An 11626-nucleotide genomic window follows, 5' to 3' on the forward strand; every position below is an offset into this window, starting at 1 on the left:
TTAACACAACAAAGAAAAAGTCCTGTATGAACAATAATTCTGCAAAAACAGGTCATATAAGTGAGGAAGAACTGCAGTTGTGTTTAAGTTTTGAACACTGAGTATGTCGAAATCATGGGTCAGGGTTACACTTCTGAAGCAGTGGTATCAGCTTGTCGTGACACACATCTCCATTTTTTTTATTTCTCATTATTTTTGGCGAGACATTAGATCAATTGAAATTGAGAAAATGATAAGATATGGGGGGCAACTCGCTGGGTTGGAGCAGTGAGCAGTTCTTGGACATCTTTGGTATTTTGTTGTGTCATAAAAAAAAACAAAACAAAACTGTCAAATGAAAGGCAATGAGCGGAAAGTCCAATATTTTCCTCTGTATTTTAAATGGTAAAGAGTTTATTTTAGTAAGTCCAAATACCTAAACATTGCACTTAAGTACAGTACTTGAGTTAATCTACCTAATTACTTTCCCTGCTTTGGTTATAAAAAACACAACCACCCAAATTGGTGAGTAGAATAAATATGAGAACATGAAGTTATCACACTAATTTTAAGACACTGACTTGGTGACTCATCCTCACAGAGATATTGCCAAATACTAATTTATTATTTTACTTTCAGTTTTTAGCATGTATTACTTACATGAAATGAGCTCTAATTTCTCACAGCAGAAACAATGTAAAAATAGTGACAAAAAAGAGAAAACAGTAAATGGAATTTAAAAAATTTCTTTAAGCTCATGCACCCCTCGGCCCCTGTAAAAACCCATGGGAGTTCCCACCTTGTTAACCATACTAATGTCATCTTATACAGTAGGTGTTATGAGCAGTCACTGGACTGTGCTCAGATTGTTGTGTTAGAAATGCAACACTGTGGCTACTGCTGAGTTTCCCTGAGTTTGTCTTTTTCAACAAAACTTACAGTAACATTGATAAATAACATCACTATGTTTAAACATTAACAGGAAACTAGACATGTCAGTCTAAAAGACAGTAGACAACTCAATCGCTTCCTTCAACAAACATACTGACTTAAACACATATGTATACAGAGAGATAGGGTCACTCTGGTTAAATCTTTCATTTAGCATTGTCCTGATTCATAAGTGCTTCTTCTACAAAGAAAGTATAAACAAGCGTAGAAAAATTTTCTAGTAGTTCACCTGGCATTCATTTTTTATCCTGACACTCCATCACTGTGGCAGCCTATTAAGATACAATAACACTGGAGACTTTAACAAGGTTTGTATTGAACTGCTGTACTCAGTTGCATGCATACAACTGAGTACACACACACACACACACACACACACACACACTCAGATTTTATTGATAATTTTCAGTCACTTCCTATTTACATCAAACCAATAAAAGAAGATAAAATAAATGCTATTATGATGCACTTTTGTTACAGTGTAGAAGGTCTGGCCAAGCTCTGTTCCAGAGCTGCAGGAGGGTTCACTGCTCCCAAACTAAAACAACAAAATACATACAGTCATCCTTCAGAGCAACATAATGTGTCACCTACTGCTTTGAAATAGGATTTCAAAGAAGCTTAAAAAAGAAGCTGTTCACACAACTGACCGCTCTATGATGGTGTTGTTACACTGCAGTTCCCTCACTAAGATTTCCATTTCCTCCTTCAGATGGTGCATCCTAAACAAAGCCAGATTTGTTATCTGGGAAACTGTGTCTATCTTGCATATAGACAACATACAAAACAGAAACAAAGATACACACCTAAAGACCATCTGATCCTTGTCCCTGGATGTTATTTCAGGCTGCTGTCCTGCTCTTTTGGACTGCAGATTCAAGAGGGTTCTGTCCAAAGCCTGAGAACAGATGCAATGCTGCACCATCACACTACTGAGATGCTACATCTCTGTGGATGACTATATTTCAGATATTATTCATTACTCAAGCAAAACATAAATAAAAAAATAAAAAATAAAATTGAAACAATAATTTAGAAGAATATCCAGCTATTGGTGAATATGGTCTGCTGGCAGAGATTAAACAGAAATGCTGACCTTATTTTGGTGCTGCTCACTCATCTCAAGGTCAGCCAGTAAACCTGTTGAGAAAGAGCTGAAGTCCTGCAGTCGAGTCTGAATCTCCAGTAAAACACTGCAAATAAATGGGACACACTTGAGTAAGTCAAAGCTGGCATATACATTGTGCCAATTACTGATTTAATTACACCTTATGAAGAACCAACAGAAAAAATGTCGGGATGTATCCAAATTAGCACTTAAACACTGAAATCTGCCATTTTTAAATAGAAATGTTGAAAGATAGTCTATACTATTTGTGTACTATAACTATAATTTATTTATTTTATTAATTTAACAACTGTGCTTTCAGATATATTATAATAAATATATTATAAGGCCAACTTGTAATTAGCCTTAATCTCTAGACCAAACTGCCCTTGAACTCAAACCATAGTGTGAGACATATCATTTAGGTTAGACTTTTGGTTTACACCTTCTACAGTACATGAACAAAGTCAATGCTCTAGCATTTATATATTTAACGCAAATTGAGGATATTGTACATTCAACTAATACCCATATTTAAGTCCTATGTAAACTTTTCAAAAATAGCTGCACATATTATTAAGCAAAATCAATTTTTTTGTGTAATCTTTAATTTAAAAGTATTTCTCTTTTATAGTCAAAATCAAAAGGAATTAAAGAATAATAGGGTGAACTAAAATGTATAATTTTACTATCACTTGCTAAATACGACGTGTGCATTAAGAATGCAAAATACTAAATTAATCTGTTTTAGTGGTACTGCTGACAAGTAATAGCCCTCTCTCTTGGGTTAATCTTCCTATAAGCTTCCACAGCTGTGTGAATAGCTGTCATACCAAACGGTCTTTTTATGTAAATAGGTAGGTGTGATAACAAATCTGAAATGAGGTGCAATGGTTATATTGTATTGTAGTTTAACTAAGCAAGTTCACAACCTGCTCCATGTCCTTGTCGAGGCCAAAAGCTCTTTGTATCTCTGAGCGCACTCCTCTCTGAAGAGAGATTTCACTCGCTTAATGAGGGATGACAGGTGGATTCTGAGGAGAGTGAAAAGCAGCTTACAGGAAGAGCTCACAGTAATGCCTTCGTAGTCTGGGTGAGCATGTGTGAACACACAAATCAAAGACACATACTCACTTCTCAAACTTGTGGATTTGTTCATCATTATATGCCAACTCTATGATGAAAGAAAGAAAAACATTAGGAATTGTCAGCGCAAGCAGGAAAAATAAATATTCAATATACACCAACAAAACACAGACTGCCAGTAATTCGGTCTTTGCGGTAATGCTGGTGAATTGCTGTTATCTTCTGCAGCAGCATCTCCATCTTCTGACAGCTGTGGAACACAAGAGAGAACAGTTTCAATACCACAAACCAAAGGGCGTAACCTGAAGCTTTTCTCCTCTTGTTTCCCACATTACCTCTTGTCATTGGCCAGGGTCTCTGTTAGCTTGGCTTGTTCTATCTGCAGGTGGTCCAGCCGGTTCTGAAACTCTTGGATGCCTACAGTGTAGGTAGGCAGGTGCTCACGGACCTGTTGAGACAACAGTCACAAGTTTGCTGTAAAATATATGACTAACTTATACATTTTCGCTAATAATGAAGGACATTGGAAGAAATAAAACATTATCAGTTCCCAGTGCAAAAATCAGTCCCTTGTGACATTACTTGGGATAGTCCAATTATTGGATGGGCCGATGTATAAAGAGAACTGGATACACCGTCGGAGGTGTGGCCCATTCATTCCTTTGGATGTTGCTCAGTGGCGGATAATGCCAAAAGTTTGTTTTCCAGGTGTCATAGCAGGCATAAAAATACCTGGATCTTCCGCATCACTTTTGCATTGTCTGGTCCGTAGAGCAGGTGCTAAGCCTGGGAGGTCCCTGCACTTTGTTAGAATTTTAAAACGAATATGTCTATTGTCTAAGATAAAAAAAAGCCTGTTGCAAATCTCATAAACTGTTTAATAAACATATGCTTAAAGGCATTTAAACAAAGTTAAGTATTGGAGTTTGGATTATTCAAAATTTTGACGCCAATATTTTCCTTTTTTACTGCAAATGAAGCTCCAAATATCGGTTATTGGCCTCCTTGACTACTAATAATCGGTCTCAGCCCTGAAAAAACCATATCAGTCTATCTCTAGATGTTACTTCTTGATGGCACTCACCAGCTGAAGTTTTTGACTATCAGTTGAGCCTTGGTTTTCTAAAGTGTAAGAGCCACTGAAAAGCATGCCAGATATAGGAGGAGAAGAAGGAAAAAGGGAGGAAGAGGTTATGACAGTAGCAGAAATGTGTGTGATTTTTTTCAGCTGTAAATAACTTATGAGAATCTACTATATACATACAGCAAGATCATGTTCTGTTGAGCAAAAAAATCCCCCCTCAGGGAACAACACCACTTTGCTATTAAGCATTATTATGCTAACCACAAAAAACATGTAGGATTGAGAGCACTTTCCCACTTCATGAGTGGAATGATGGATTGACTGTATTTAGCTGAGACAAACTGTGTATATCAACTCACAGTTTCTGAATCCTGTGGTCTAAGGTGAGGCAAGACTGCAGTCTAATGGTGATCATGGCAATACTGTGAATGGCTTCTCCACACAGCCTGTGCAGTATCATCCTGAGGGTAGTCAGTTAGACAAGAAGGCATAACTGAAGGCGAAAGATGCTTAAAATTGTTACTACACAGAACTGTGCAACAAACGTCATTTCATGTACAGTTATACAAGTGTTTCTCACATGTAGCTGTAGTATCCTTGCAGGAGCAGCTCTTGGTGTGTGTGGAGTAACCGTACTATCCTCAAATACTGGTGCACCACTCCTACTATTACCTAGAGATGAAGGGAGATGGGGACAAGACAACAACCATGGGTTGGACAGTTTCACTATACTCTTGTCATTTAAAAGTGAACATAACATTAGCTATGAGGCACGTATTTCTAAAGAGTATAGTACAGTACAGTACCTTGGAGAAATTGTAGTCTGCTGTGACATCAAATCTGGGTGGGATGATTTGTGTCTCAGCTACAAAGAGAAAAAAAAAATTATACCCCAAAAATGAATATGTAACTAAAATAAAACTTTTCTTATTTCCTAAGGGGAAAAGCAAAGAATAAATAATTTAACTGAAACCTATTAGAGATGTACAGGTCTTTGCTGGTCTTACGTTCTCTGAAGGGCAAACTATTGTTGGCCTCAGGACTGTAGCTGACCAGAATCAGGGGCCGCTCAGGTGACGTGCGAGGGAGGTTGACTACCTTCATGTTGCCCTCCAGAGGGAGTTCATGGCCCAGGTAAAGCAGATGTCGCTGCTGAACCTCTATACCAGTCTGTGATGCCACCTCCTCAAAAAAGACTGACACCCTGTGTGACAAGGAGGAAATTAATTAATTCCTGATTTTCAGCTGTATAACTTGCAGCTAGTGTCTCTTTTCCTCTTCAATTTTTTCACCATATTGCTTATAGAAATGATTAAGTTCAAGTCTGCCGCCAGGATTCAATTAACTGAGAGGGATAGTTTTTCACACAACCAATTTGGGATTACAGATAAAATCTACTGCTCAATGAAGATTTTACTGGAATTAAACATTAAAAGGTATTACACATGACTCATGGTATTGCACACGCGTGGCATGGATTTCTGTGTAGCATTTCTCGGTCGAGTCATGAAAAAAATCGTGTTGTCAGTGAGATGTGTAAACTTTCATGAAAATGCCAATGTCCCACCTCGTACTACTGCTTTGCCATTAATCTGCTTTGATCTAAGTCTCCTCCCACTTGTGAAAAGCGACAAAAACACAAAGGCAACACTGTGCAAAACATGAATAAAAGAGACAGCACAACAACTTGCCACTGAACTGTACATGACAGCTGCTGCTGTAATAGGAAAACAAACCATGATTTCACTCCTCTTATGTTGCAGCATCAACATATTTTTGAATTTGAAATCAGTAAAAATCGTAATTTAAAAATTCACTTTGCAAACAATAACACACAGGAGTCTGCTACGTTTGTGCGTGATGTGCAGACTTACTTGTTGTAGTGGTGTATGTAGATGCAATGCGCCATGGCCTGCTGCAGAGAGAAGACGTGAACTGGCTGCCGCTGCAACATATCTGTGGTGGCTGTGAAGAACTGGTCAAAACCCCAACACCTCTCCTGGTCAGCCTCTAATATACCTGCTAACACAGGAACAAGCTGCACCCTGAGACCTCTGCAGACAGAGAAAGGGGGAAAAAAGAGAAATTGATACTGGCAATCAAGGCTGATTTGGCATCAGCATGTTCTCATCAGTGTCACTGACATGTCTCCGATTCAGTACATACTGTGACAGCTGGCAGCTGTGAGGTAGGTGGTAGCTCCAGTCAATAGGTCCACCCTCCACTCGCTGGACTCCAGCTATTGCACCCACAGGTTTCTCTGTAGTTATTTTGAACCTACACAACAAAACCAAAAGTTTGGCTTTTAAAGCATCATCAATAGATGTTCAAATTCAGCCTGAAATCCCAGAATTCCTAAAGAAGAATAATTCATTCATCCATCCATCTTCTGCAGCTTATCCATTTCTGGGTCACGGAGAGTGCTTGAGAGGTTGGACAGGTTGCCAGTCTATTGCAGGACCAACATACAGAGACATACAGAGAGAGACAGAGACAGACAGACACAGAGAGAGAGACAGACCAAGAGAGAGAGAGAGAGACAGACAGAGAGAGAGAGAGACAGAGACAGACAGACAGAGAGAGAGAGAGAGAGAGACAGAGACAGACGCAGACACAGACAGACAGAGACAGACGCAGACACAGACAGACAGAGACAGACGCAGACACAGACAGACAGAGACAGACACAGACACACACACACACTTTAGAGTCACAAATTAACCCAAACATGGTGTCTTTGGATGGTGGGAGGAAACCGGAGTACCCAGAGGAAAGCCACACAGGCACAGCGAGAACATGCAAACTCCACACAGAAAGGCCCCAGGCTGGGAACTGAAACCCTGGCCTTCTTATTTAGAAGAATGGTTTCAAAGGTTAATTCTAATCATTTGGTGTTGTTGAAATGAACACTAACAAAATATAACAGAATGACTTGCAAACTGGCATTTTTCTGAACACTGGTTAGTGGTGGGGATGGAAATCTAGACAAGTAGGTTTAATGAAGAAGAAAAACTGACCCAAATGGTGATTAATAGTTGATTACCTTTAGCCTATGATGTGAGCTTAATGTAAACCAATGATGTCATTACAAATGTTTGGTCTGTGGGCTCTTAACTGCTAATTATTTAACTTACATGGTGGGCTTGTTCTTACGGGGTCCTTCATACGGTGTGAATGGAAGACTTCCAGTAGCAGCATGGTAAAATGTCACACCAATACTCCACAAGTCAACACTCACTCCATAGGACTTCTGATGAGCTTTGCGTAGAACAGCACGTTCATACATGTCTGGATGCTGCAGACGCACAACACAAAAACAACACATCAAAAACAAGTTTCAGTCAAGATGTTGTTATACAACATGTTTATAGCAGTTAAGATCATCATCTAATCTTCAGTACAATTTCAGAGGAAGGTGAATGCCGAGTTTTGCCACAACATGTATTCTCTTTCCAGGAGTTTTTTCTTTTTCCATCAGGGAATGTTGTGTGAAGGAATTTAACAGTGAAATGTATGACAATGTTTTTTGAAAAGCCTATATTTCCCTCCTCACAGAATCGTTCTTTGAAAAACTAGAATTTTTGTAACACCAATTTGTTATGTATGTCACACTTCCTATATATGAATATGAAGATATGATTGCTGGTCTGTCAAATTCTTTAATAGATTCTCTATGCTGAGGCGTTGATTGCTTTAATACTAATTGTTACTTTTGTCCACTAGAGGGCTTTGCAGTCTTTTTATGCAACTCACTTTAAGGGATTTCAGGCAATTTCTCAATGTTAGTTAAAATTTTCCTTTTCACATTAGGTTGGAAAGAAATTAAACACAATGGTAACAAACCACCAAATACCACCAGTAGTGTACAGAGATGCAAATCAGAGAGTAGATTTAGTCAGAGGGGAAATATGATTTTTATATGGGGTTACAGAGTCTAAAAAACATAATATGTATAGTGTCGGTTACATGTGGTTTTTTTTTTTTTTTTGCTTGTTTGGTTTTCGTTTTGTTCACAGTATATTAAAAGTAGGGAGGACTGTGAACAGATGAAATACAGGACCATGGTAACATTTTCTATTTCTCCAATAAGACACAAGCCAAGGTGCTAATTCCCAATTAAATATTCCCCGTTGCTAACAAAAAAGGAGCCACATTTGTACATGTGCAAACTTTCCTGATCAAATGCCTAGGAATAAACAGAACTAGGATGTGTCAGCCTGGCAGTCAGGGTACTTCTCATTAGGGGAAAACATGACTGGTCATATAACCCCAAACCAACTAGTCAGTGACTTAATTCTAATTCATCTCTCATACTCTCTCTCTCATCATGATTTTATAAACATAGATCATCAACATCATTAGCATCAGTCATAATTTTTTCTCTTGCATTCCTTAATCACCAAATATTACACCATGGCTTTAAGAGCTCATCGTTTGCCCTTCAAACTGCTTAGCAATATCTTTATAGGACTTTTTTTCTTCTGACTGTTGCTGTACAACAAGTCTGTCAAACTAGAGAGAAAATAACTGAGAAAAATGTAAAATTTCTCTCATGTCAGTTCTTCTTCATTATTACACAAAAAAAAATAAAATTAAAGGGGATGATATATAAATTAAATTGGTTATCATACCAGATACTCTTCAGTTCCATAGATAGACAAAAACTTCTCATCATCCTCCAGCTCTCTTGCTGCTCCGAAGTCTGTCAGCTTATAAACAGACCTGCCATCCTCACCAACTTGGCGCATGATGTTGCCTGGTTTGATGTCCCGGTGTACCACTCCGTTTTCACGCAAGTGGTTCATTCCCTGCACTGAACAGAGTCGAGAGAGAAATACTCCAGAAGCAGGTACATTAGATTATTCTTCTATATGTAGTACAGTCACTTGCATACCTACCTACACACTGCAACACAGTAAGGAATTCAGTTTCAGGCAGGCCAAAGGCATTTTCTGCCTCTTCCAGCACACTGAGCAGGCTCCCTCCTGAACAATACTCCATCACCAGCACCTTCTGCTTAGAGGGCAGCTAGAGAGAAAGGGGTTAGGAGGTAAGTTGCACTTGTCTACATTGTAAACATTTTGAAAATGTGATAACATCCACCCACCAAATTCCCATACTGAATAAATAATGAAATCGTTCCCCTAACACTAGAAGAACTCTTAGAGAGAATTTTGGATTATTTTTGGCCATTGTTTAGATTGTTGGATTTCCTGGGACTAATGTTTAGATCATCTTTGATCTTAACAGTCATCTTCAATGTGATTGGAAAACAATGGTTAAAGTGCTCTCATCGCTGCTGCTCATACTTTAAATGGTGTGCAAATACAAAAGAATTTTCAGTAACAAACAAATCATCTAAAACCAAGTGCATTCAACAGCGAGATCATATGGGACAGTAAATGTGTGTAAAGCACGACATACATGCTCTCTTCTTATTCTTTTTTTCCCATTTTTCCTGCCAAGCAGTCTTTACCTCTTCTACAGTGTGAAGCTTGACAATATTGCTGTGGTTCAGCTTCCTCAGCATCTCAAACTCTCTCATCTGGACTTCACGTGGACGACTGTAGCTCATGAAGTTGAACACCTTGACTGCAACCAGCTCACCTGACCTCTGCACACAAATTCACATTCACATTTTCAGGCAACATGAAGCAAAACGTCAGAGAAAAGCCAACACTTCAGCCCCAACCACAACATCCTCTGACGACACATCCGCAAGTCAACTCCAGTGTGGGCTGAAAACATCCGAAAGCTGTATTGGTGTCAACTAGCTTCAAGGTGAAAGACAAATTCAGAGATCCTGTTCATGATAAATGTTGTGTTGTGTCCTTGGCAGGCCTTACCTTGTTACGTGCTTTGTATACGCTGGCAGTGGCCCCTTGGCCAAGGACATCCTGTAGAGACCACAAGTAGTTTGTTGTGCTGGCTGTCACTGCTGCCATGCTGGAAGGAAGAGACTGCCAGAAATTCCCCAGAAAGGTAGAAAACCATTAACAGGGACGAGGAAGAGAGACGAGCCTTATCTGTTTGAGGATATAACAAGCAGATTGTCCATGACAGAATTCAAAACAAAGGAGCCAAGTGCAAAAACAGCCACTCAAATAAATAGCTAACCATAGAGTCTGATACAAAGTTACTGTCATGGGCAATAAAATGACGCTATGGCGGTTTTTATGGAGCTACCTGATAAACTCACACAACAGCCAGCTGTGACGGACTCATCAGTGAGAGTTGGTGAAGGAAAGTCCAAATACTTTTTCCTGGCTGAAACATTAGCCGAAACATTAGCCGAAACATCAGCCGAAACATTAGCCGAAACATCAGCCGAAACATTAGCCGAAACATTAGCCGAAACATTAGCCGAAACATCAGCCGAAACATCAGCCGAAACATTAGCTTACCTGCTCCGACGCTAGCTGAACCGGCTATAACGAGTCCTGGCCCGGCACTTTATCCCGGGTCATCGTAAGCCGTCTAAATAAATGTTTTATGTCTGTGGGCCGGTCAGACTGCTCCGGTTTACAGTAAACAGACACGGCTGTGTTCACCTGGACCGGACCGGGCGGACAGGTGAGCTACACGGAGGACAGGTGGGGGAAAATGGCGCTGCCTCTGGAGGTCCGTGTCCAGAAGGCTCCGGGTTTTTCTTCAGAAGCGGCGGCGCGGTGTCTCGTTTAGGAAGTGAGGGCTTCAGCCGGGGCGGGCTCTGCCGGTCTGAGGAGCATGGCGGAAATACAGACAAGACTTCAGCACTGACGGAGCCGGGTGTTCCCCCGGGACTCCCCTGCTCCTGCCGGACACATTGGAACAGGATGTACAGCAAAACCGAAAATGTCCAACTTTAACTCCCATGAAAGCGAGAGGAAAGTCAGCACACGAACCACCTGACAGCTGTTTCTGCACCATCACCTCCTGCTGAAACACCATGAGGGGCCCGACAACTGCCTCAAAGCTGGTAGCTCAACAACTGAAGCCGACAGACTGGTGGACACGAATATCAAAGTAGGTCCAAGTGCAGCTTTTCCCAAACAGATTCAAGTATCTCAAGATATCTGAAGACAAATGAGCTCAAACCAGCCTCATTTATTTTCAAATAAAGATTTAAAAATCCGCATACCTCCCATTATGGCTCCTTTGCAGATTATATTGACTCGTGTAATTTATTGTTCATAAATGATGTTATCTGCCAAGTGTAAATCATTTTGTTTATATTTAATGGCACGCATAAATTAGTGTTTAGATAACCCTCTGTGATTCTGATCAGATACTGCAGATGCTGTACAGTTTGTGTTGGCCTGTTGGTCTGATGTCACTTTTTTGTTACCTGACCAAGGTGGGCATGAAGCACAGCTTAGTATACAATAGACTGGATAGATTTTGGTCTCTTATTGTAATGATTATATATATATCACTAT

The 11626-nt window shown here is 39.9% G+C and overlaps 1 protein-coding gene across 1 annotated transcript; it reads right to left on the reverse strand.

The window, feature by feature from the left end:
- Nucleotides 1-299: 299 nt before the first annotated feature.
- Nucleotides 300-10932, reverse strand: ikbke (inhibitor of nuclear factor kappa B kinase subunit epsilon). Its single transcript, XM_029502839.1, has 20 exons — nucleotides 10055-10932; nucleotides 9685-9822; nucleotides 9107-9236; nucleotides 8840-9021; nucleotides 7343-7503; nucleotides 6375-6485; nucleotides 6083-6262; nucleotides 5216-5412; nucleotides 5015-5073; nucleotides 4789-4880; nucleotides 4568-4669; nucleotides 4209-4263; nucleotides 3460-3572; nucleotides 3298-3374; nucleotides 3173-3212; nucleotides 2971-3072; nucleotides 2027-2123; nucleotides 1737-1828; nucleotides 1581-1652; nucleotides 300-1468 (listed from the first exon to the last, which is right to left on the reverse strand). Exons 1-20 carry the CDS (start codon nucleotides 10151-10153, stop codon nucleotides 1405-1407), a joined length of 2163 nt encoding a protein of 720 aa, XP_029358699.1. The 5' UTR covers nucleotides 10154-10932; the 3' UTR covers nucleotides 300-1404.
- Nucleotides 10933-11626: the final 694 nt, after the last annotated feature.

Source organism: Echeneis naucrates, chromosome 5 (genome assembly GCF_900963305.1).
Source record: "Echeneis naucrates chromosome 5, fEcheNa1.1, whole genome shotgun sequence".
NCBI lineage: Eukaryota > Metazoa > Chordata > Actinopteri > Carangiformes > Echeneidae > Echeneis > Echeneis naucrates.

Bases quoted from the DNA above. Each gene is read 5' to 3' on its own strand.
- ikbke (XM_029502839.1), bottom strand. From the start codon at position 10,153: ATGGCAGCAGTGACAGCCAGCACAACAAACTACTTGTGGTCTCTACAG. The intron at 4,670-4,788 runs GTGAGAAACACT...GACTACCCTCAG, and splicing joins CAAGGATACTACAGCTACAT to GATGATACTGCACAGGCTGT. The intron at 3,573-4,208 runs GTGAGTGCCATC...TTGTCTCAACAG, and splicing joins ATAGTCAAAAACTTCAGCTG to GTCCGTGAGCACCTGCCTAC.